Source organism: Acipenser ruthenus, chromosome 13 (assembly GCF_902713425.1).
Source record: "Acipenser ruthenus chromosome 13, fAciRut3.2 maternal haplotype, whole genome shotgun sequence".
Classification (NCBI taxonomy): Eukaryota; Metazoa; Chordata; class Actinopteri; order Acipenseriformes; family Acipenseridae; genus Acipenser; species Acipenser ruthenus.
The window spans coordinates 17,668,531-17,696,361 of record NC_081201.1 but is presented as its reverse complement, the minus strand read 5'-3'; the positions used below and the strand labels follow the sequence as shown (position 1 = coordinate 17,696,361).

Here is a 27,831-nt window from a genome sequence, read left to right as displayed (position 1 = left end):
CATTTATTTATGATAAATGCTTCTAATTAACACAAATGTCTTTATTCTTCTTACACGCCTCGCTCAGGACAAAGTCTGCGTTTTAAACTGTACATTTGGGTTCATCGGCATCGGCAAAAAGACCGCGTGTTCGTGTTGATTAACCATGGGTTGCTTGAAAAGGTCTCTTTAAAAAGACCGCGTGTTCGTGTTGATTAACCATGGGTTGCTTGAAAAGGTCTCTTCAAAAAGCATTGACACAAGGAAGCATTGAAATAAACCACATGTCTGCTTCAATTTCTCATTTAATAGTGGATAATATGTATGTGATAGTGAAAAGCCTAAAACTCCAGGGTCATGTGCGCAATCTTTAAGAAAACACACCTAATAAAACCACCATGCTGGAAATATACAGCTCGGACATTTCATTTCATGCACGACTCACACATGTATTCATCGTGCTTTATAAGTAGACCTATTTATTTATGTATTTATTTATTTACTCGTTACATAATTGTAACTGATGTTTTATGCGCTAATGGAGATCTGAAGTAAAGAATTAAGACCATTGTTTTTAAAAATACAGGCCTACCCGTACGATAATCGCACACAAACACATCCCCTGTGTAACTGCAGATTTTGGAATCTTTGTGTTAATTTAGACAATTAAGGTTCGATTTTTGAAAGAAATCACTTTCGCAATCGAAGATACAAAACTGCAGTCTGTATAGTACTGGACTTCTTTTAAAACCTGAAATTAGCTGCTTTGACCCCATACTATCCAAATACACCCTTTACCTGCTATACAGATTACTCGCGTAATACCATAGTCCAATTCACACCGTGACATCTTAAAAAAACGCAGCTTGCTATTTACGAACTGTCAATTTAGAGAACCCGAGTCAGTCACGTTGTGAAGTGTGCTGATCCGTAAACACGGCGTGATTGCAGGTTTGGAAAGTGGCTTCCACGCTGATCACAAGAGCTGGAGCAGAGAGATAACCGGACTGGCCCTTAGCGACTGCCACTCAGCAGGGGTGAAGTGCCAAGATGACGCGCACAGTTGTCACCACACTCACTGCGTTCCACACCAAAACATACCTTGGGGTTCTATTAAACGTCACGCTTGTGGTTAATTTAGTTATACATTGTGAATTGTGAGTCTTACTTAAATCACGTAGCACAATGTATTTGTGACTATGTATGTATGTTATGTATGTATGTATTTTAAGGTAACCGGCAACACTCCCATGAGCCCCACAGCTTGCTGTCAAAACGGGATATTACTGTAGTCTCCTCCACCCCCGTTATACATCTTTAAAACACCAGAATGGCGAATCAGAGATGTTTTGTGTTAAGAAGTAAAAGGGTTATTATGTAAAACACTGATGTGGATTATTGTAAATGATGTAAGTGCAAAAATAAGGAAACTTAAAAAAAAAACTTTATAGAGCCTATAACAGAAGTTCTGAAATACACGTCGATGGTTTGCGTTCGGTGTCGGAGATGTTGGTCAAGTTCATCCTAAGAGCTGGGCAAAATCGAAATGGTGAGGCGTGTGAAGACCTATGAGCCCACCCGTCACCGAACCCGCACACGGACAACATGTTTATTGTACTGTTCTGAATACGTTATACCTGGAAAAATGAAAAGCAAAAACACTACAATTTTTTTGGATCTGAAAATACGTGTTTTGTAAAGTTACATTTTACTCAAAATGTAGTAATTAGTCCTATGTTAAATACAGACAGCTGGTGTTAACGAATGGTAAAGTGTACTATAGAGCAAAAAGATAAAAAGGCAACTAATACGCTAACTGCCATTCTGTTATATATTTTTTAGAATCTTTTCAAATTACTCCCTGTATAACTACCAAGATGAATTGCTAGATTATTTTTTTTTGGTCAAATTAAAACAAACAAACAAACAAAAAACGTTTAGCTACAGATTACATTTTGGTACTGGTAGCAGATTTTGACAAGGTAGCAAAATTTTACGCTTATACATGTCACATTTGTTACCGGTAGCAAATTTTGACGAAGTAGCAAAAATTGACGTTACCGGTATAAAAGGAAGGGTGTGGACCGGTCCCGAAACCGATTGTTGAATATTTGTAACAGAAATGTTAACAAACGTTGCTATAGCTACAGGAGGTGGTACAAAACAATAATCAGAATTCCACAATAGAACCAAGGAATCCATGGGATCCTGGAGTTCGATTGCATTAGTCCTCAATGTGTTATCGGTATTTATTAAAAAAAATACTTGGCAAAATGCTCTCTGTATCTGCACTTATCTGTTCGATAATGATTGACAATTCGCTGAGGAGCTATGCAGCTCTAATTAACTGATCGTTCTGTGTAATGTCACATGAACGAAATGCCGTTTGTAACCATGAAATCCACATGTTAGTTTTCCTGAAGATTTATTATCAGACTTAATGCAAGCAAATAGCCAGTGCTTGATATTACAGGTACCGGTAGTCTACATCAATCACAAAAACACATATGCCTATTAATTCTTGCAACACTAATTAGGCTACATAACTTTCTTAATCGTGTGAAAGTGTATTACAACTGTTTATACCGTTCTGTGAAGCTACGAACACTATGCTGCTTTCCAGTCTGCGGATTCTCTTACCCAGCAACAAACCACGCAAATATAAGGAAAGATGTTGCGCGTGGAAGTCTTACCTTTTGGACGGAAGTGAAATTACAATTTCCACGAACCAGAACAACTTTTCTGAAATAAGTGTCTGGAACCGCACGCACACTCGCTGTAGAGCAAAAGCGTTGCAATGCATTCATGAAGCATCGCGCGCATGCAGAGATTAACGCATTTAGAAGCATATACGATGCTTGTGTTGTTTTGGTTAGGGTATGTGCTAGATTGTTTTTGCATTTTAGATTAATAATAGGTATCTGAACAGCACAACAAGGTGAATAACAAACGTCAGTATATGTTTTGATTTCATTTATTTATGTTTTTTTTTTTTTTTGAAGTGGGCTGAAGTGTGATAAGTGATTTAAAAAATGGCATGCAAACAAGTGACCTTATACACTGCAGGTTGTAATGCTTTTTTCCTAATTAAGTGTATTATATGGTAGGCTAACAGTTGTTTTAAATGTAATAAAAAGAAGTTTATTGAGTGTTTGTTTTCCTATATTATGTTTTGTGCGAAAAAGAAGAGTCAAACAGTACCTGACGATTAAACTATAGCCTGGGAACATTCCAATATTGAAATAAAATACATAATAAACGGATACATGTACATATAGCTACTAACAGTTATTATTATCTCATCTAAACAGGTTTGTATGAGTTTGTTAATACAAAGTGTACAAACTGTAAAATATGTCAGTCACTCAACAACGCAGAGTTCCTAACAACAATTTAGCATTCAACCGTGCATAAACCTGTCTAACCCAGCAGAAAGTGTGCTGGATAACAGTGTGCTGGTTTATAGAGGTAGCTACTGTAAAATCTATTTCTAGAAAAAAAGATACAACTGACAAAATGTTTGAACACTTCGAAACGCTCTATGTACGCAATTCATTTACTGCACGTGACATGTGCGTATTTATGGAGTGTATTGATTATAAAGTTAGAAAAGAGAAATCACGTGGCTTGATGCCAGCCTGCAGAGTGAGGTTTACATTGTTTTTTAGACAGACAAGACTATGAGGCGGATTCTGTAAGAGTTTGGATTGTAGCGGGTTACGGTTATTAGTTCCAATTTTCTTAAGGTTGTGTCGTTTACACCTGTATAGGCTATACTGTGGTATGATATAATATGCTAAAAAGATTGAAATTGTCAATAGCCTAGTTTGTAATGTACACGAACTGCAGAACAAACCCACACATTCCAGCACAAGTCTGCGCTTTCAAATTGGAACAGAATATTTGTGTACAGTTTGTAAGAGTGATTTGTCCGTAGTTTATATGGGACATACTTGAAAACGGGTTGACCACTCAAACGGTAATAATGTAGGCAGAGACGTCATTTCAGAAACAAAAATCTGGGAGGCGGGCAAAGTTGTGTCAGCATTGAACATTCTCTGTCCCAAATAATATCATGAACGAGAATTTGCGATTTGTCAACATCGTTCTTATTCTTAAAATAAATTATAAAAAATGTGCAATGCAAGTATTTTTAAAGCACAGCGCTGGTTTATAACAAACTCGAAAATATCGTTCCACCGAGTCTCGTTTTATATTAATAAAGTGTGTAACGTTACGGTCGTACTTTACACTGAAGCTTTGAATTGCATTGCTGGCTTCCGATATACTACTGCTACCTACATTAAACAAATAGCGGTACAACAAAATCATAACACGTTTATTTGAAAGAGTATTGTAGTGTTAGATGTTTACAACCACGTATTCTACATCACAAAGCAGTAGTACGTGCAGAAAAATTAATTAAAGGCAACCGCAGGAAAAATAGCCTAATAAAGACATAAAAAAAGCCCGTATACATGTTTTGTTATGGTTTTGCATTTAAATGGTTTAAAAAACAAACAAATTAAAAGGCATTCAGAGGACTCCAGAATGACGACATTGATTAATAATTAAATAAATACATAAATAAATGCGCTCCTCAACACGGTCATTGGTTTGACCCACGGTCTGCACTATTATCAGCGATGTGTATGCAACAGAAACGGCTGGTAGATTACAAAAACGATTAATTAAACTTAGGCTAGGTAGTTGTTATCTTAGTATGTTTTTATTGTCTATTAATTAAATTATATTAATTGAAAAGGGCAAGAGAGAACCAGATCGTTTTTCTTATTGTTTTGGTTTAATATAATATAGCAGGCTAATGTTCCTATTGAAGTAGGCTACAATATATGTTTTTATTAAAAAGTTGTCGTTGTTCTTTGTTGAATTTAATGTTCAGCTTTCATGTGTAGTTGTGTACTACTCATGTAATCAAACCAAGTATAGTGTAAGTCGCTTGTATCGTTCATGACGTTTTTCAAATCAAGTAAGCTTATTTGTGTATAAAAACGACAACAGAGTTGCAGCCAGGGTCATCTTACTTAAAGGCACTCGAGCTGAAATCGTACAGTAATTTAAAGGGGGCTACAAACGTGACAGCGGACTGTCTCTCTTTAGCGCGCACGCAAGAACTTGCAGACTTGATACAACTGTGTTGAGAATTTAAAAAGAAAGCATTTTATGAGGTTTTTAACTAGAGGTACCAGGAATATGACTCTGCATGCCCAGAGGATCCGGGGCTGGGCCCCGCGTAAGCACCAGATTTCATAGATACTTACAACCTCGAGTTAAGTTTGATACATTTCACCTGCTTTCCACAAAGAATTACACTTTGTATCAAATAAAAACCAATGAACATAAACTGCTAAATAAGCATCACATTCCTGTGAATGTCGAAACATCTAGCAACGTTTTAAATAACATGTTTACACAGATCATCACAAATAAACTAAGATAAAAGGGGCATCGTCTTGCTTTCATCTTGGCAAATGTGTCAACACCAGCCTGTAGGTTTTTGCTTTGTTGGGTTGGCTCACAATAATAACCAAAGATCGCTCAGTCTCTCAACCCCAGTAGCTGTACGATGTATGTTTTAACCCTTTTCATGCACGAAAATAATAATTTGCTGAACTAATACCAACATTTGCATACAGCAAAATTCTGTTAGAAAAATAAATCCATTGATTTTATGTATACATTTCTCATTTCTTTCCGTATAAATTCATATTTAAATTCATATTTAAGCAATGCAACATTTTAAAACAGGAATTCTAAGAGTATATTTCAATCAGAATGTATCTAATGCTGTACCACCTTAAATATCATTTGTGCCGACCCACTGTGAAAGACAACGATGAGTTAATAGAGCAGCTTTGCATTCCGGTACCGTTCTAATAGTGCAGAGTGCCGCCTCGCTTTCTTTGGTGTTTAAATGACATCCTGCGAGAACTGCAATACCGTAGGCCTATAATACTATTCATCATTTAAATAAGGCCTTATTTACCCCGATCAAGCAAAGAATGGGCTGTGAATTATATATATATATATATATATATATATATATATATATATATATATATATATATATATATAACCAGAATTTAAAGAAATTACAAGAATCTAAGATTGAAATGGGGTCAAACTGAAACCCGAAAACGCACAGCACAGCCCCACACATGAGCCTCAATCTATGGTATTTTTTCTTTAGAACATACATGTAAAAATAATGTTACCGGGGCATAAGCAATGTTAATAGTTTCTTCCTCACGCGAATCCCTCCTTGTTGTCTCGCTGTGTTTAATTTCTTCCGTTTTCCACCTGCTGTGACAAACATATCCGACATTTCCCTTTGACTCGCAATGATATCAATAATATTCTATTATTATAGAAATTGGATGCAGTTCTGTGTTGTCGATATAATCACTGGCAATGACGAACAATCAATCAAAAATGAATGAATGCCTCGGATGCTTTGAGACTGAGCGAGAGCAATCACATCGCATAGCAACTGTGGCGGGATTCGGGTTAGATTAGGCTACGTTTGAAAAACGGATTTTATTTGTTTATGAAGAAAACATCAACCATCTTATATGTGATTATAGTATGTATCTGGGGCGTCAAAACTGCTACTACTTATAAAAATAATTATAACTAATAAGAATTATTATTATTATTATTATTATTATTATTATTATTATTATTATTATTATTATTATTATTATTATTATTATCGTTATTATTACTACTACTACTACTACTACTACTACTACTACTACTAATAACATTATTATTATTATTAATAATAATAATAATAATAATAATAATAATAATAATAATAATAATAATAATAATAATAATAATACATTTCTTGGTATTATTATTATTATTATTATTATTATTATTATTATTATTATTATTATTATTATTATTTAACCTTTTGAAATCCAACACCTGGGTTAACATATCAGAGAATAGGCTAAGTGGTGCTCTAACTGGACAGAAATCCTCTCTGGTCTTTATAAGCAACGTCACCATAAATCTCAGGAGCTTTGAGCGTCTGATTGTTTGTCTCTCTGAACCGTGTTAACTGCCGCTGTATAAATACATGACCTGTTATTTTAAGCTCCATTACGCACCCACACCCGCATTGGGGCTGCTATTTCTATCAAGTGTCACCAATAAATCTAAAACCTTTTACTCTGAAATCCAAAAATAGAAAACCACACTGGGAAACACGCTGTGGAACATGAGTGTATTGTATATTTATATGGAGAATGTATATGTGACCGTTTTAACCTCTTTTTAGATCTGCATATTTATATTGTGGTATTACATGTATAACAATTGTCTTTCTTTTGATATTAATTAAGAGTTTACTACCGTGCTAAACGTATATCATTTTTATTTATAAAACGAACACCCAACTGCTAGTTTAATAGGACTAGCAAGAAACCAAGGAACTTCACACTGACCACCTAAGTTATTTATTTGAAGCTTTTTATCATCAGCTTTTTGTTTTTTCTTTTTAGGGGGAAAAATGGCGGAAAATGAACACAGTGTTAAATGCTTAATGAAAATGGTCCAAACTGTGACGTGACTGACACACGCAGTATTGCTTAATAACGCAAATACGCAATGTGTTGTATGTATTTAACGAGGTAGTCATTTGAATGCGCTATTTGATGGCTCTACTGTGTAAAACCTCTATTTACAGACTGTGTTGTATGTGTGGGTGTCGTTCCCTGTTCAGGGGCTCGTTTCTAGTATATACCAATACCATGTCGTATCAGTCTATACGACGTCGGAAGCAGAATATAGAAGTAGCGTTTCTATATAACGCTGCTCACACTACCTGTCGTATTGAAACACGGCACCAACTATGATTCGACTTGAATATAGAAACAGGTGATAACTAATGGAGATTGCATGTGATAACTGGTCGAAAGACCTATCGTATTGGAACTGACGATCTCACTATAGAAACGAGCCCATCCTCATGACCCTTGCTTTGTTGTTGTCTGCAGACTCTGCTCTCTGTGGTAATGGATTTTAACCTGCTGACTGACAGCGAGGCTCGCAGCCCGGCTCTCTCCCTATCAGACTCCGGGACCCCTCAACACGATCCGGGATGCAAGGGGCAGGACAACAGCGGTCAGTTCAACAATCTCATATCTAACCGATTAAGTGCAACTCAGACGCAACTGTCAGGTCAACATTGCTTTACCCAGTACATGTAATCCAATAATCGTGTTATTTATTTTTGTTTTGTTATACTTGCCTTGCTTTTAACTTTGTGTTGTTTTCGTATAGAAACCTTTTTGCATCGTCACGCCTGTTCTGTGTACATGCGCCCCCTTGTGTTTTTTTTCTAATTATCGTGGCTTAATACCGCACAGCATTGTGTTTGTTAATGCTGTTAGCCTCCAGAATACAGCCCAGACTAACTCAAATGCTACAAGGACAATGAACCTGTTTGCAGCCTGGGAAAGTCAGCTACAAAAGAATTCACAACTGACTTACATCTTCTACTAGATAGCATGACACGACCACAATTCACAGGGGCTATGGGGCTCACTATGACATGTATTCTGTAATTTATAAGATGCATCTCCCTGTTCTGTGAAAGTTTCCCAGCACATCTCTCAGGCTTCAGATGAGAAGCAGTAGCAGCGCTCGGCTGGCAGGTGCTTTCACATTCCGGATGTTTCACAGGGAGCTGGCTAACATGGGGGCTCTGGGGGCAGACACAGCAGAAACCAAATATTATGGAAAGTCTTCTATAGGTTTACATTATAAACCAGGACTGTTCTGATTCTGTACGAATTACAGTAGCTTGAAGAAGGAAGGAATGAACATTTTTCTTTACTCTTCATAGTCTTTGATTCTGAGATTCACTCTGTAGGACTTAATAAACTTAGCTCATGTCTCCATAGCCTTTTCACTTTCTAGGCTAAGTAAGTTCAGTTCCCTCAACCTATCATCATAACTCATAACCTTTACATGGGATTAGTCCAGTTGTTCTTCTCTGATCTCTGTCCAAAGGCACAATGCCCTTCTTGAAATGTGGCGACCAAAACTGAGCACAGCTTCTCAGTGTGTCCTCACCAGGGCAGTGTAGTTCCTTGGGAAAATCCCTGAAGACCAAGGTGACGTCTGCCTTACAACAGGTTGGGAATCGGATATAGTTTTTCCACGGGTAAGAGGATGTCTATTTGATGACTAGTGTACTGTATGCTGTACTCCTAAAAATAGTGTGCCTGGACCTTCTAGATAGAACCATCATGTTCCTCCAGGCTTCCTCTGGAACACTTTTAAACTTTGAAATAGAACCCTTTGTACTAAATAACAGGGTTCTATATACTATTTTCTCAAAGCAGCAAAGATAGTGGATCCAAATTCAAACCTTCACATTAGTAACCTTTAAATAGGGGTCCAAATTGGATTATGGAACTATTAATGCAAGCCCATTGATATTGAACTAATTATACAGAACCCTGTGGAGTTCAGTATGTAGGCATGATTACCCTAACCCTTTCCAAATAGGAACCAATACAGGGAGTGTGTATTGGGCCGATCTTCACAACTCAACTGCCCCACACCACAAGGTGTCATTTAAAATACTTGTAACGATTGACAGCTGATTAATAAATTATGTAAAATAAAAAATGCGACTGTAGGGTCCCATAACTCCACACTAAGAATGCTACTCTCTCTGTCTTTCTGTGTGTGAGTAGCTCTCTCTCTCTCTCTCTCTCTCTCTCCTCTCTCTCTCTCTCTCTCTCTCTCTCTCTCTCTCTCTCTCTCTCTCTCTCTCTCTCTCTCTCTCTCTCTCTCTCTCTCTCTCTCTCTCTCTCTCTCTCTCTCTCTCTCTCTCTCTCTCTCTCTCTCTCTCTCTCTCTCTCAAATTCAAAGTGCTTTATTAGCATGACCAGTTCAGGTATTGCCAAAGCATTGATGACAATTCTCATCAATTTACATGTAATCAATTAACAGTTTACAACATATTTACAAGTGAATATTTAACATCAAGAACAACAATAAAACATTTCAAACAGCAATAATAATGACATGATAATAATCATCTCTCTCTCTCTGTCTCTCTGTCTGTCTCTCTCTCTCAAGTTCAAGTTCAAGATCAAATGCTTATTGGCATGACAAGCAGAACAAGTATTGCCAAAGCTACAACACAATACACAAACATACATTTGAACAGATACAACACAGATATTGAGCACATCTTACAGCGGGCCTCTGGCTCTATGGCAGGATGCTTCAAATTCTGCAGCTATTATTGCTCCGTCTTTTAAGAAACATAAGAAGAAACATAAGAAACATAAGAAAGTTTACTAACAAGAGGAGGCCATTCGGCTCATCTTGCTCGTTTGGTTGTTGTTTTCTCCCAGAAGAACCGGCAGTTTCTCCTCCTGCCTCTGGAGCAGGAAACCTCTATATTATCTGCCAGTCTGAGGCAGTATCTCTGTCTCAGCTCTCTGTATCTCTCACGGTGGAGGATGAAGTGGGTTTCAGTTTCAATCTCTCCACTGTTGCACTGGGTACAGATACTGGCTTCCCTAAGTTTCCACTGTGCTCTATACCTGCCTGTTTCAATGGCTAGCTTGTGGCACTAATCCTATATTTTGTTAACAGGTGTTTTTGTTGGGGTTTTATCTTTCTCTCGGTTTCTGTCTCTCTCTGTCTCTGTCTCTGTCTCTCCCTGTCTCTGTCTCTGGTACAGTCTGGTTTAATTACAGCATCTGCCAATTACAGTATCTACTGAGGCATTTCCCAGCTGTAACCTCTTTCTAACAAGCCCTCGGTAACTCAAGAGCTCAGAGTATCTGGCTTTGGAAGCCAGGCCTAGTTTCCAAGAAATGTACAAGGCTTTGATGGGCTATTTAGGAAGAAATTCAGCCTGTAATGCAGTAATCACTGCTGCTGTGGGAGACCAACTAACTCTTAAGCTTGATTAATAGACGGAGGAGACTATTCTCTTTGAAGTGTTGTCAGTCACTACTGTTATGGGAAACATAATATTGAAGGCACTATGTTGGTAGTCCTTTGTTGTTCTCCTTGAACTTTTAATAGAGATTTTTTTCATTTTAATGTAATAATTACAACCCTTATGAAACATTGCATAACTTTATCTCTGTAGATTTGTTAATAGTAAATAAAGATAAGAGTATGACTCACAAATGTTACAAAGATGCTTGTTTTAATTAACCCACTTGCAGTTTGCTGGTACGTGAGCCACATTGTTTTCAGTTCTTGGAATCTTAATCACAGTAATTAGTAGACAGTAATCCTAATTATTCTCAGTGAAACCCCGAAACAGGAAAAGTATAATTTGCCAGCTCTACGCTGTTAATCAATGGAAATGTGTCATAGCTGTTGCACGCATCCATCAATGTTTTATAGCACAGTCCACAGATGCAGCAATGCCTGTGAATAGCTTTCATTGAAAACAACAAGCTATCACATTTGTACTGTGTGGCATTATTCTAATGCAGGATTTCCATTGTCAACCACTTAATTATGACAAAAATGCTTGCCAGCCTTGCCTTGCTGACAGCATCAGTCAAAACGCAGCAAGCCTTTTAATTAAACCTCATTGAGCTGCATACAGAGTAAGAGGACTCGTGTCTGTTGTGACACGCTATTTAAATGATCATTCTCAATTTTCCACTCTGGGCAAATTGCCCATATAACACATTTACTATGGAGGATGCAATTCACCTGCAATTTACTTATAGGAAAAATATAGGCTTTTTACTTCTTTATTTCTTATATTCACTGGCAAAGTGTTGGGAATGGGTCACCTCGGTTTGAAACACGGGTAGTTTTCTCCATAACCCATTTATTCATTTAAACATGGATTCTGATTATTCCAAATAAGTTTAGGCCTCCTCTGAGACATGTTTAGAAATTGGTAGAAATACCAATTACAATAAAACACATAGGAAGCGACAAGCCCAATTACAATTATAAAACACATAGGAAGCGACAAGCCCAATTACAATTATAAAACACATAGGAAGTGACAAGCCCAATTACAATTATAAAACACATAGGAAGTGACAAGCCCAATTACAATTATAAAACACATAGGAAGCGACAAGCCCAATTACAATAAAACACATAGGAAGCGATAAGCCCAGTTACAATAAAACACATAGGAAGCGACAAGCCCAATTACAATAAAACACATAGGAAGCGACAAGCCCAATTACAATTATAAAACACATAGGAAGCGACAAGCCCAATTACAATTATAAAACACATAGGAAGCGACAAGCCCAATTACAATTATAAAACACATAGGAAGCGACAAGCCCAATTACAATAAAACACATAGGAAGTGACAAGCCCAATTACAATTATAAAACACATAGGAAGTGACAAGCCCAATTACAATAAAACACATAGGAAGTGACAAGCCCAATTACAATAAAACACATAGGAAGTGACAAACCCAATTACAATTATAAAACACATAGGAAGCGACAAGCCCAATTACAATTATAAAACACATAGGAAGCGACAAGCCCAATTACAATTATAAAACACATAGGAAGCGACAAGCCCAATTACAATAAAACACATAGGAAGCGATAAGCCCAGTTACAATAAAACACATAGGAAGCGACAAGCCCAGTTACAATTATAAAACACATAGGAAGCGACAAGCCCAATTACAATTATAAAACACATAGGAAGCGACAAGCCCAATTACAATAAAACACATAGGAAGTGACAAGCCCAATTACAATAAAACACATAGGAAGCGACAAGCCCAATTACAATAAAACACATAGGAAGCGATAAGCCCAGTTACAATAAAACACATAGGAAGCGACAAGCCCAGTTACAATTATAAAACACATAGGAAGCGACAAGCCCAATTACAATTATAAAACACATAGGAAGCGACAAGCCCAATTACAATAAAACACATAGGAAGCGACAAGCCCAATTACAATTATAAAACACATAGGAAGTGACAAGCCCAATTACAATTATAAAACACATAGGAAGTGACAAGCCCAATTACAATAAAACACATAGGAAGTGACAAGCCCAATTACAATTATAAAACACATAGGAAGTGACAAGCCCAATTACAATTATAAAACACATAGGAAGCGACAAGCCCAATTACAATAAAACACATAGGAAGTGACAAGCCCAATTACAATAAAACACATAGGAAGTGACAAGCCCAATTACAATAAAACACATAGGAAGTGACAAGCCCAATTACAATTATAAAACACATAGGAAGTGACAAGCCCAATTACAATTATAAAACACATAGGAAGCGACAAGCCCAATTACAATAAAACACATAGGAAGTGACAAGCCCAATTACAATAAAACACATAGGAAGTGACAAGCCCAATTACAATAAAACACATAGGAAGCGATAAGCCTAGTTACAATTATAAAACACATAGGAAGCGACAAGCCCAATTACAATTATAAAACACATAGGAAGCGACAAGCCCAATTACAATTATAAAACACATAGGAAGCGACAAGCCCAATTACAATTATAAAACACACAGGAAGCGATAAGCCCAGTTACAATAAAACACATAGGAAGCGATAAGCCCAGTTACAATAAAACACATAGGAAGCGACAAGCCCAATTACAATTATAAAACACATAGGAAGCGACAAGCCCAATTACAATTATAAAACACATAGGAAGCGACAAGCCCAATTACAATTATAAAACACATAGGAAGCGACAAGCCCAATTACAATTATAAAACACATAGGAAGCGACAAGCCCAATTACAATTATAAAACACATAGGAAGCGATAAGCCCAGTTACAATAAAACACATAGGAAGCGACAAGCCCAGTTACAATTATAAAACACATAGGAAGCGACAAGCCCAATTACAATTATAAAACACATAGGAAGCGACAAGCCCAGTTACAATTATAAAACACATAGGAAGCGACAAGCCCAATTACAATTATAAAACACATAGGAAGCGACAAGCCCAGTTACAATTATAAAACACATAGGACGCTACAAGCCCAGAAAGGCTGTTTGTTTCTGGTTGGTAGCTGTATTGGATGCTGTTTCTGAAGAAATCGTGCTAACGGACATTTGGCACAATAGCATGCAAATCTAAAGCAGTAATTTAAACCAGATCTGTACAAAGCTGTATTATGTTATTATTGGTTTTATTGTCAGGATTTTATTTCCAAATATGTTCTTTATTTCACAAAACCCGCTGAAATATTCAGACACAATCTATTCAGGGATGTAGCTCTGAAACGTTCTTCCTTTGTCGATAGAAATGTAAGGCTGAATATTGCTTTATCTCTTCCACCCTGCTTATAGTGAACATATTTTTTAATTAACCTTTACTTAAAAAAAAAACATACAAACAACAACAACAACAAAAGTCTCGATTAATTTTAAATTTACTATGAAATATAAGAATAGAAAAAATTGATATATGAAGTAGGTCTATTCAAATAAATGTTCTAAAACTGAATATATAGTTGTATTTATTTGGGTGCATTTATAATATAATTCACATTACATTTCAACTGTAAATCTAAAAACCAATACACAAAAGAGAAACATTACCACTGTACACACACATATATGTGGGAACACGCTGAACTGACAGCATTGTGCGTGGTGTATTTAAAACATGCACAGCACACAATATAGAGGACATAGAACAACTATGTAATCTTCATTGCATCATGCTTGTTTATATTTTATTGAATTACTTTATTTAGTAACACTTTATAATAATGACTATGAGCGGGTCGCTTATTTTATTTTGTTTTTAATTAATTTTCTTTTCTTTTAAATAGCCTACTTTCGCAGTATTTTAAATAAAACTGTTCCCTGTGGCATTATCAAGGTGCCGACACTGATACCATTAAAATACATACACAATATACCAGTGTGGTGTTGCCAGATGCATTTTTGCTTTCTTTCGTGATACTCTTCCACACTTACGCACAGGAAAACATCTTGAAATGTGATCACACCGAAATAAATCCCTACTTTAGAAACTTTAAATGGTTGTAATGTCTAACCTTTCTGATCCTTGGAGAAATCGTTAACAGTGGGGTAGTACACTACAATAATGTAGGTCTATCCGAAAATGGAAGTTCAAACTAGATTTCCTAACATTTGTATGGGCTTGTAAATAACAGTGCGTGCTACACGCGTCTTTTCTTCTTCCAGTGCCACGGGCAGTGCAGCTTGATTCTTATGTTTACTAATTTTTTCAAAAAGCTAATTTGTTCTCATTAACAGGTTGACTGTGTTAAAATTATACAAAATAACTGTGCTATTTTGCTTTGCTATGGTTAACATTACGTTTTTATATGTATTTTATTATACCTTATGTCCCAAATTAATGTTTAAGTTTAACTTTCATTAAAAGCTACCATTCTACCATAGCCCACACCAATTAAAATACAATGTTACAGTTACAGACAGGTTTTCCGTTAGCCCTGCTAAAAATGCATTTACATCGAAAATATTATGGTTTGACAAAGGTACTCCTTCGTCTAAACTCAAAGCATAAAACAAAACAAACTAAAAAAAACACTTCGGGAAAGGTTTAATTGGACAACAGCGTTTCTGTAATGAGCAGTCCCTGCTAATGTTGGATTGATTTATCAGGATGTACTTCTAACGGGGCTACTCTGGGAGGCTACATATTGATACTCGATTACACACGTCAGCACAACTTGATCTTAATATAAATCTATCCAGGCATTGCAACTGCAGGAATCAAACATTTTAAATCCAGTGGTTTGTGTTGTGTTGAATGCTTACTGAGGTCGACGCCTAATCTGTACCTTCTTTTTTTTGTTTCCAACCACGTTCTTCGAATACAGATATATTAAAATGAATACATTGATTTTTACCACGTGAAAAGTAACATTGAAAGAAACTTATACAATTCTTTGTGAAAAATTGTACACGTTTCTTGAAATATACTACCATTGAGTAGATACAAGGATCTACAAAAGCAAGTCATATACTGTATACATAATAAATGGGTTCAAATCAACTCCAAACCTCTAATAAACCAACTAACTAGAGCATCTAACAAAGCTTTCAACAGCACATTTTACACAATACATGTATTGGAAACCTTATTTTTGCAATATTTAATACAAATACAACGCTGTTCTGAAAAGAGGCATTTCAATACAAATATTTTTGTTATTATTGAAACAGGTTATGGAAATCATATATATGAAAACATTAAATTATTATTATTATTATTATTTATTTATTATTATTATTTTTATAATAATAATAATAATAATAATAATAATAATAATAATAATAATAATTATAATAATAATAATAATAATTTGCACTAATCACTGAATTACAATATTATGAATCACAATCTTAAATACATTTTGGTGATTATTTTATTATTGGATGATAATAATAATAATAATAATAATAATAATAATAATAATAATAATAATAATAATAATAATAATAATAATAATAATAATACTTGTGTTACCAAAATAAATATTACCGGGTTATTATACTATAATGTGTTAAAAATCTGATGCACAACAATTATTTAAAATAACAAACGGTGTATAAAAATCGGTTTTGTCAAAAGAAAGTTAACTTACATTTAAATCCAGTTTGTTTGGTTTAGTTGTTTTTGTAAGGAAGCGCACCCGATTTGACTGTAATCAGTGCATTCCATAGGCGTAATCAAGACACATCAGACTCATTTGGAATGCCTGATTACAGTCAAATCAGATGATTTTATGGTCAATGGTGACCTTTGTATTGTAGAAGGATCAATGAATGCTGCAAAAGACATTTGTACTCTCATTTGTTACCCAGTGCTAGAAGGCTTATTGGATGGAAGTTTGTATTCCAGCAGGATAATGACCCTAAGCATTCTGCAAAGTCTACCAAGGAATTTCTGAAAGAAGGGAAGATTACAGTTATGGATTGGTCATCTCAGACCCCAGACTTGAATTTTATCAAGATGTTGTGGATTGACTTGATGGCTGCTGTTGCAAAAAGGAAACCAAAGTCGATTGCAGAACTCAAAGCTGTATGTGTTGAAGAATGGGCAAAAATATCTCCGGAAAGATGCCAGGGACTGGTTTCAAAATACAAAAAAAGACGTCAGGCTGTAAAGGAAACAAAGGATGGGCACACAAAATACTAATGTAGGGTGCCCAAATACTTTTGTCAAAATATGACATTCGTTTTTGCATGTTATTTTTCATTTTATGCATGTTATGTAATAATTTGTTGTTTTATTATAAAGCTGAATCTCTACTTTAATGTATATCTATACAAAAATATATGTTTTTCTTAATTTTTTGAACTGCCCAAATACTTTTGTCTGCAATTGTACATTGTTATAGCCTATTATTATTATTATTATTATTATTATTATTATTTATTTCTTAGCAGACGCCCTTATCCAGGGCGACTTACAATTGTTACAAGATATCACATTATTATTATTATTATTATTATTATTATTATTATTATTATTATTATTTTACATACAATTACATTATTTTTAATGTAACTGTATTACATTAAAAATAATGTAATGTAATATAATGCAAGTACCTGCCTACAGCAAATACTTGCATGGTTATATTGTTATAGCCTACAGCAGGTACTTGCATGGTTATATTGTTATAGCCTATAGCATGTACTTGCATGGTTATATTGTTATAGCCTACAGCATGTACTTGCATGGTTATATTGTTATAGCCTACAGCAGGTACTTGCATGGTTATATTGTTATAGCCTACAGCATGTACTTGCATGGTTATATTGTTATAGCCTACAGCAGGTACTTGCATGGTTATATTGTTATAGCCTACAGCATGTACTTGCATGGTTATATTGTTATAGCCTACAGCAGGTACTTGCATGGTTATATTGCCCACAGCAGGTACTTGCATGGTTATATTGTTATAGTCTACAGCAGGTACTTCGGAATCGTTTATTTATTCTAAACCAATATATCCTTGCTCTCATGAAATGTACTCCTATGCTGTTTCTAGAGGATGATTGAAATGTTTAGACTATCCCATTTAGATGAGATTAAAGTTGCTACGTGATGTATGTATATTAGGATACTAAAATGAACGTCACTGTTTCAACATTAAAACAGTCTAAAGCTGGAACGGGGGCTGCCTAGAGTGCTGGATGTTCCCAGTTTGCTTTATCTTCCCCTTGTAATCCCTCCTCCCCCCGACATTTCCAAACAATCATCATAATTCAGAATGAGTTGTACTTCTTCAATGATGCAGAATCACCCTTAAGGCATAGCCAGGTTAAGCAAGTGTCAGTTTACAGGTTGCCACCTGTCGTTAGTGGTTTTAAAAGGTGGCTATGGAGGCTTTGTAAACGGCGCTGTTCATTTAAACTGCCATCAGCCAGGGAGCTAAACCGCAACCAAACAGCCTCAAACCTGCCCTTCACAAAGGACTGATCCCCAGGATTAGCCACTGCACTAAATTAGCTCTTTCTGTGGGGTCTTTTGAGAGGCTGGAGGGAGAGACAGAAGATTACCAGACATAACATTTACAGCGTGGCTTGGACATAAAGGTACTGCAGCCTTGTTTGGCTCACTACCGCAGATCATTGATTATTTTCGCCGTTCTTTTGGGGAGAAATGTCCGCTCTGGGGGAGTCATGTGGTGTTCCTAATGGACAGTGCCACTCTGAAGCATTAGGAAATGATGCAGCCTCAGGAAACTATGCAACTTGCTACAAAGGTATTGTCACACAAGCTTTTCTAATTTAGTTAGATATGCTGTAATTCTTGATAAAAACGAATTCACTGCCACTGTCATGGTGTGAAATATTTGTGAACATGAATATATTTGACACATTTATTTTGTTTGTGCGTCTCAAATAATGAAAATTCATAATATGCTGTTTGAAATCTGTTGGTTTAATAGTTTGTTAATAATGTTCTATCTGTAAGTATTGACTCACTATCCAAACGATAACTCCTGAAACGGTGTTTATATATATATATATATATATATATATATATATATATATATATATATATATATCAGAAATAATTGTTTTTTTAAAAAGCTATGTTTTTTTAAAAAAAATTTGTTTATTTTACATTTCATATTTTATTTTATCACCTATAAACTGACAGTTTTACAAAAATGTTAATGAAGGCTATTAATATCACCTTAAAATTACAATATGACCAACAACGAAAATCTTAAATATATATTTTTAACTCGTATAGCCTATTGTAGGCTTAAATATATATTTTTAACTTGTATAGTCAAATGTATAGCCTATTTAAAACAGTAGCCTAATATTCTAAATATATATTTTTTATTGTAGTATTTTTTAAAAAAAGGAGCATTGTTTACACGGTTTGTAACTATGAAATACAGAATCAGGTGGTTGTTTAAAAGCATTTCTTGAAAATAAAGCACACCTGTATGGGCAATCCAATGCTTCTATTTGCCAATAGGAGCCATAAAGGGATGCGCAGTGTAGCAACAGATAAACAAAATATTAAAATGTGATTCAAACTCACATTAATCACAATGTGTAAGCATAGACAAATCACACTGCATTGACACTCGACAACGTATTTCCATCCATGTGTGGAGTTAAGAGTTAAGATTCTTTCATTAATATTATGGGATTAGTCCCACAGAAAGGTAATAACCCTATAAATGTGTGTGTGTGTGAGATGTAAAAAATGGCCTGTATTGACTGTTGTGTTTTGTAAGTGCTGAATCAGAATATGTAAAAAGCAAACATGTGTTACGATAGTTCAGTTTTATGGTCACTAACATTGAACATTTATTAAAATATTAGAATTCTTCATTTTCTCGCAAACTTTTCGCATTTTACAGTTTTATGTGTGGATTTGTATTTACACGCTTCAAGCATATGAATGCTAAACAGAAACGGGGTTACAATGTATTACCTTCAGATATTGAATCACGATTCACAGCATTCAACTGCATTGAGATATTGAATCACATTCACAGCATTCAACTGCATTGAGATACTGAATCACGATTCACAGCATTCAACTGCATTGAGATACTGAATCACGACTCACAGCATTAAACTGCATTGAGATATTGAATCACGATTCACAGCATTCAACTGCATTGAAATACTGAATCACATTCACAGCATTCAACTGCATTGAGATATTGAATCACGATTCACAGCATTCAACTGCATTGAGAGGTATAATGTTCGTCTTTCTTGACATGGGAGTTAAACTATAGCCCACCCACCAGAAGGGGAAAAAAACTTTGAATCCATTAACTAAATTATGCACCGCGGTGCCGGTATCTGTGTTTAGAATATATTGCTGAAGAGAATGGTTTACTTACTGACCTTCTGTACCGGCCTTTGTGTGGCAGACACCGAGAAGTCCCAGCAGAACCAGACGGACGAGTCAAACACAGAGGACGGCTCCCTCAAGAAGAAGCAGCGCCGCCAGCGTACCCACTTTACCAGCCAGCAGCTGCAGGAGCTCGAAGCCACCTTCCAGCGGAACCGCTACCCGGACATGAGTACGCGCGAGGAGATCGCGGTGTGGACCAACCTCACGGAGGCGAGGGTCAGGGTAAGTCCGACAAGAGCGGGCTGTGCTGTATCTAACACCTCACTGGCACTTTCAGTAGCTGTTTTAATTCAAATATCCCTTTAAAAAATAAAAAAATAAAAAACAAATGTAGCATATAGTGCACAGGGACTATTGTTGTCGTTAAGTTTAAAAAAAAAACGGAAAAGGAGTAGTTACTGTATATTAAGAATTTGTTTTCTTAAATGCAAGATTAGGGGAAGGAAAACAAATAATTGTTTCTGGCTGATTGTGTGGCTAGCTCAGCCCATGGCACTGCAGTTTGGGTAGCAGGGCCATGTGATCTAAAAACACAGCCTAATAAATCAGGTATAATATAATAATATAATACCAGTGATCTAAACACAGCCTAATAAATCAGGTATTACCAGTGATCTAAACACAGCCTAATAAATCAGATACAGCTGTGTTTTGGACCTGCTGGTTGTTCAGAAGGACTGGCACTCAGATGAACTGAATTCCAGTACTAACAAGAAAATCAATTCATAACAGAATTGTAATTAATATAAAATAACAATAACCTAAACTAATAAGCTCTGTTTAAGCAATTCTTCTAGAATATATTACATTACACACTAATGTGCTTCATTAAGGAATACACAGTTTGAGTAAAAAAAGAAACAAAAAAACAGTTTGTGTTAAGGATTGAAATAAGCACTGTTGTAATCTGCATGCCTCACAATGGTTCCGTATTGGGTTACCCTTATATAATGACGTGTGCCATTTCACAGCAGGGAAACCTGCCTTCATAAAGAACACAGTCTGGAGATGCAGTCTGTTCCACTGGCATGGGGACCCTCCTGTTTAAAACAGATCCAAGCCCTTTCTCTGCCAGCTATGGATTTATCAGCACATTATTGCCAAACAAGGAACTCCCATTAGTCTGGTCGATTGCACCTCATCAGTGATCTATCATGTGCAATGGCAAAAGATGATCCAACTATGGGAAACTAAGTCATGTTGACAATTATTGTCAGTATTGTGAAAGGATTGTCGGCTTCACTTCCCTCGGATTAAACTTTACTCATGGCACCTCAACACTGATTGCAACAACTTCTTGTTTTTTTCATGCAGTTTTGGCATTAAGAAATTGCACAGTTCTCATAGTTTTTGTTATTTGTGGTTTAAAAAATGCTATAAAGACATTGCTCAGATTCTGTAAAGAACCATTCTTATGCAATATGATTGGTTCAATATCAGGTTCTAAACGGAATCATGGGTCGCTCCATGTTTTCATCCTTGAAAATGCACACATATACAAATATAGGCAAATCACAATATAGAAACTGAGCATTTCAGCTAGACAGGCTTACAGGTAATTGAGTAATTGATGAGTGACTTTTAAAAAATATATATATTTAATTTATTTCCATAATGCAATTTTATGCAAATGTGATTGTTTTAATAACCTAAAATTCTGTAAAACAAAAAAAGTGATAAAAGCTGAAAATGTCATTAGAAAATGACTTGCAGTCAAATGAACTTGTATGCATTTAATTAGGCTTCACTACAATAGATTACCAGCAGAGTTCCTTTAAGTTTCATTACTGTGTTATTCATCTTGAAGAGTAACACCAAGACATTTCATTCAAAATTATCAAACTCTCCAGTTTTAATGTGCAGTTTCATCTGCATATTAAAAGGGACAAGCCATTTGTTTTAATATGCTGACATTTTCAAAAGGAATCAGAAACCCAGAGTGTTACTAACACTTGCCCAGTATAAAAGCTTCATTTAAAAGTACCAGATATGCACTTTATTCTCTTGTAGACTTTTTGAAAACAGAATATTTCATTTATAAGTAAATTCATTGAATTGTTCCCTAAACAAGGTGGATTTCTGGAGAGCAACATGACAAAGGCCTTCTAGCTTCTGTAATACTACTGTGTAAACTTCTAATGACATTCACATTATACACAGTACAAATCCAAAAGAAACCGTAATTACAATAAAATTAGACCCATAAGACACTTCATTGCTCAATATTTTTGTCCATGCTTAATGCACTGTGTATTACTTGATTTGTTTTACAGTTTTATTTTATTTTCAATATGCACACCTTGTTCAGTGTTTTCGGAAACATTATTTTGAACTATGTAGCTTACTTACATCATGGATAATGGATGAAAATAAAATGGATCCACATTAGCTCTGTTTATCGAGTACCTCTGTATCGTCCTAAACCCTCCCAGTGAAAAGGCAATGACTGGACCTGAAGCCTTCCTTCATAGCTCATCATCTACACATGTTTTGCGTGAAAATAGAGCTAGTGGATTTGCAGAAGAGTTTATTTAGGAGGAATGTTTGCAATAGCCTAAATGTTAAACAGATTAGTCCTGTCACTTGAACAGTGTGTGCAGTGTATACAAGGTGTTGCTTTATCACTTTTCATCCTCTCTGAGTCCCAATCCCATCGCGTGCTTAGCGCAGACCTGAAGGATGTTAATTCAGGATGCTTGAGTGCGAAACTGAACTAACACTCAGTGAAATTAAACAGAAGTTCACAAGTTCATTCAGAATTGTAAATGAAGTCCTATAAACAGGCAATGCAACCCTGTCCTGGCTCGAATGTGTTTCCTCGCTGGGAATGATCTTTTTCTTTGCAATATGAATATGACCATGTTTAGACTGTATGCACCCCTGCTATGGTCTTGAACCCTTTCGTGTAAATATTGTACTCATCCTTCCCTATCTATCTTTGTATCCTGTTCTCTTACTTGCTCCTTTGTGATTATTTCTCTTCAGACAGTTATCCCAATTTACCTTCTTTAATTTGTGTCAGGCTCGCTGTAATCAGATCAGCAAAGGCACCATGATGCAAACAGTTCATCTGTAGCGTTGTATCCTTAATATAAAAACAAGTAAAGAAACAAACAATTCTCAGCACAAAGAATGGGTGCTAGTAATACTGTCAATAATGCTAATAAGAGGTAAGAAAATCGACTCTGAAGCATTAGTTACTGTACCACACAACTGAACCTACCATTAAGTTATAAAGCTATGGACATTGGTGCTACTGTATAGAAACCTCTGAACACAGCACTGCATTAGCTAAACTGTCAAATACTTAACTAAGATACGAATACCACTAAGAAAGCCATTTTATAAAAGTGCATTTTTAGTCTTGACTGAAAACTGTAATGGTTCCAGCTTCCCTGACAAACGAAGGTACAGCATTCCATAATTTAGGAGCTCTACAAGAAAAAGCCCTACCTCCCGTGTTGCTTTTGTTGACCCTAGGAATAACCAGAAGCCCCACATCCTGTGATCTCAGAGTGCGGTTTGGAAGTTACGGGGTCAGTAACTCCTGCAAATAACTAGGTGCTAATCCATTCAGGGCCTTGTACGTTAACAGCAAAATCTTAAAATCAATTCTATACTGCATAGTGTAAAGAGGCCAAAACAGGGGTAATGTGTTCACTTTTCCTGGTTTTAGTCAGAATTCTAGGGGCGGTATTCTGAACAAGCTGCAAACGGGATACCACACATTTTGGGGCACCTGAAAAAAGTGCATTACAATAATCAATTCTAGATTAAACAAAGGCATGCATTAGTCTCTGTACATCAGATGCTTATACCATTGGTATAAGTTTGGCTATATTTCTCAAATGGTAAAAAGATACTTTAGTAACCGCCCGAGTCTCAAATGATAGATCAGGATCAGAGATGGTCCCCAAACTCTTAATTTCTAGTTTACGTTTTGATGAAAGACTGCAAGGGTCGAGCTCATGTAATCCCACATTTCCTTTTAGTTGGTTCTGTGAGCCCACTAGCATAACCTCTGTTTTACCTGAATTCAACATTAGAAAATTCTGTGATATCCAATGCTTGATGTCTGTAAGGCAAGTAGCTAATAACACCCAGGCAAAATAAATTCCTGGCTTTAGGGACAAATATAGCTGGGTATCATCAGCATAGCAATGGAAGTTCACTCTGTGTCTGTGGATAATGAATACAATAAGAGACCTAGAATGGAGCCCTGTGGAACACCACAGACAACTTCCGATAATGCCGATTTTACCTCCCCAATAGAGACGAACTGAAACCTATCAGAAAGATAAGATTCGAACCAGGATAGGACAAGGCCAGACAGTCCCACTGTGCTTTCAAGACGATTCAGTAGGATGGAATGGTCTACAGTATCAAAGGCAGCACTTAGATCTAGAAGAATTCAAACTGATGGAAAGACCTAGTCAGAGTTTATCAGCAGATCATTCACAACTCTGACAAGGGCCGTCTCGGTGCTATGTGCAGCACGAAAACCAGGCTGAAACTTCTCGAATATACCATTAAGAGTTAAAAATACATATATACATATACATACATGCATACAAATATACAGTACATCCACACACATCGGTGCTACGTGCAGCATGAAAACTATGTAAACGGTGGCAGGTCTTTAAGTCTATAAACCTGCTCAGTATTTGCATGTTCTTTTAGTGGGCTAAAGATAATCACTCGAGTGATAGGAGAGGCGCACATTGATGCGGTCTTATCAACACAGAACGAGTGTGAAAGGCTTTCAAGGCATAATGACAGCTGAAAAATGCAACATATAAAAAAATATCACAGTGACTCGTGGTAAAAGCACAGTTACATGGTGTGTAGGGTGTCATACAGCATGGGTTAGGGAGGTAAAACTGGCAGGGGGTGCTTCTCTGGGATTAACACCTTCAATTTATATGTTTTAAAGAAAAACTGGCCTGTAAATGTTACAAACCTGCTAACAAAAGGCATTGGTAAATCTGTCAGTTTATATATCGATGTGATGAGCTAGCCACCCCCGGATTCAAGGCATGTTTGGAAGCTGTTTCCACACAAGGAAGGGAGACGGATGCTGGCAGATCTATAAGAAAACTAAAGTTGAAAAGCTTATGTGAAGGTTTCTAGTCCTTCGGGTTCTTTTCCAGCACTTAAAATGACCCAGCCACACACAAAACTTGATTTTAAAAGCGCAGTTGCGCTATTTTTTTAATAGTCACACAAAAAACAAAATAAACAAAACAAACACTTAGCTCTTTTACGAGCACTAACTAACACACAGGTACACCCTGACTACCACGGGACAGCTAAGCTGTTTCCCCGTACTTACACAAAACACAGGTTTAACACCGCACTTACTTTTTACCTTACGACTGCTGGGAAGCAGAGTACCTCTTCCTGCCTCCTTCTACTCAGCAGCCTAGAGCAGACTGACTGCTCTCCCTATAAACCCTGCACCTGGCTCTAATTTACAATCAAAGACAGGTGCAGGTGATAATTAACAATAAAACAATTAACCAAAATGTGCATACGCACATGTTTTCTGCAGGGAGGATATTAACCCCCTCCCTGCTGTGTTACACTTATTAAATAGATCAGCACAGAAAATTCTGTTTGAATAAACGGCTTTTGAAAGGCACCGGAAGGTGTTGATAGTTTGCTGTATGAGTGCTTCAAGCAGATCCCAAACACATGGCTGTATTGCAGGAGCTTGGGTGCTTCTTTCAATGGCATCTCTCAATGAAGAGCTTACCGTAGGCTTTCAGTATGTTGTGTGATCTGCTAACTAAATGAAACAGATGAAGAGTTTTTAAACAAGGGTATCGCTCCAGCGGTCAGATACACTGCTGGTATCAAATATCCTGAGTGGACTTTGGAAGCCAGCAGTGGCTCTCAGAGACTTTAATCTTTAATAACATTTTTTAGAGTTTGTGGTTTTGACTTTCCATTCCTACGCAATATGGTCTTTCACATTTTTTAACTTGAGAACAGAGGGCCATGGGTTTAGGGAAACCAGATTTTCCTGCATGATGCCCCTTATAAAACTTCACTATGGAATGCCATGGTGAGTTTAGAGGCAGTAATCAATAGTGTATGATGGCTTGTATGTATTTGTGTGAGTGTGTGTGTATATTCACAATGTGTGCCTCTGTCTTGCCTAGGTGTGGTTCAAGAATCGCAGAGCCAAGTGGAGGAAGAGAGAGAGGAACCAGCAGGCTGAGCTGTGTAAGAGCGGCTTTGGGGCTCAGTTCAATGGACTCATGCAGCCCTATGATGACATGTACTCGGGCTACTCCTACAACAACTGGGCCACCAAGAGCCTGGCCAGCAGCCCCCTGTCGGCCAAGAGCTTCCCTTTCTTCAACTCCATGAATGTGAGCCCACTCTCCTCTCAGCCCATGTTCTCCCCCCCCAGCTCCATCTCCTCAATGAACATGGCGTCATCCATGGTGCCCTCTGCAGTGACGGGGGTGCCTGGCTCCGGCCTCAACAACCTCAGCAATCTTAACAACCTCAACAGCCCTGCCCTGAACTCCGCCGTGTCGGCCAGTTCCTGCCCCTACGCCAGCAGCGCCAGTCCCTACATGTACAGAGACACGTGCAACTCCAGCTTGGCAAGCCTGCGGCTCAAGGCCAAGCAGCATGCCAACTTCGCCTACCCAGCGGTTCAGAACCCAGCTTCCAACCTGAGTCCCTGCCAATATGCAGTCGACAGGCCTGTATGAGAAACTCCCCCACAAATGACTGCGCAACGGGGTGGTGACCTAATAATGTATGCCTGGGATGAAACCGCTACTGGATTAAGCTAGAAACCTTTCCAATCTACGTCACAGTGGACCACTCGTAACTTTCAAAAATTGCCAGGACAAATTCCCATAGATGGTTGGCTTCACTTATGTACCTCGACCAACCATTGGAGTGACACTGCTTGGGAGAATCGTGACCATATCTGCTACCATAATCTTGAACGCATGACCATTCAAACACAGTATGCATTTACGATATGGTGGCCATACCAATAATACACATTTGACACTGGCATACCTGAAAACATGCATGGCCATTACAACTTCATGGGGACCTGTGGTTGTAATATGGTCTATGGGATGTATATAATGAACTTCATTTGTTTGTTTTGTATGTGAAATAATAATCTATAAAAATAGTACTTTGAAGATTAAAAAGCATGTTGCTGAAGAGCAGACCCTAGATCATGTGTACTCTGAGTACCTCCTTTAGGAAGGTTAAGCTTTGTTATGAATTCCTTTGCTATGGCAGGTCAAAGGGCATCATTTACTCAATGAAATCTCTTGTCAGTGGGCATGCTCAATAAAGAAGTTCACATAAGATTGTGTTTTGGATCCAGTCAACCTTAAGAAATTAACAAGCCATTGGCTGCACAGGGTTGTGTGATATTTCCAATTATAAC

General features: G+C 36.8%; 1 protein-coding gene across 2 annotated transcripts in view; it reads left to right on the top strand.

Moving 5' to 3' along the window:
* Positions 1–27,611, top strand: part of pitx3 (paired-like homeodomain 3) — a 34,582-nt gene extending 6,971 nt beyond the window's left edge. For both annotated transcript variants that reach the window (XM_034030827.2, XM_059035689.1), the window contains exons 2-4: positions 8,007–8,133; positions 20,413–20,618; positions 26,564–27,611. In XM_034030827.2, coding sequence (XP_033886718.1) covers positions 8,025–8,133; positions 20,413–20,618; positions 26,564–27,127 — 879 coding nt within the window. In that variant the 5' untranslated portion in view covers positions 8,007–8,024 and the 3' untranslated portion in view covers positions 27,128–27,611. The remainder of the gene's footprint in view (positions 1–8,006; positions 8,134–20,412; positions 20,619–26,563) is intronic.
* The last annotated feature ends 220 nt before the right edge of the window (positions 27,612–27,831 follow it).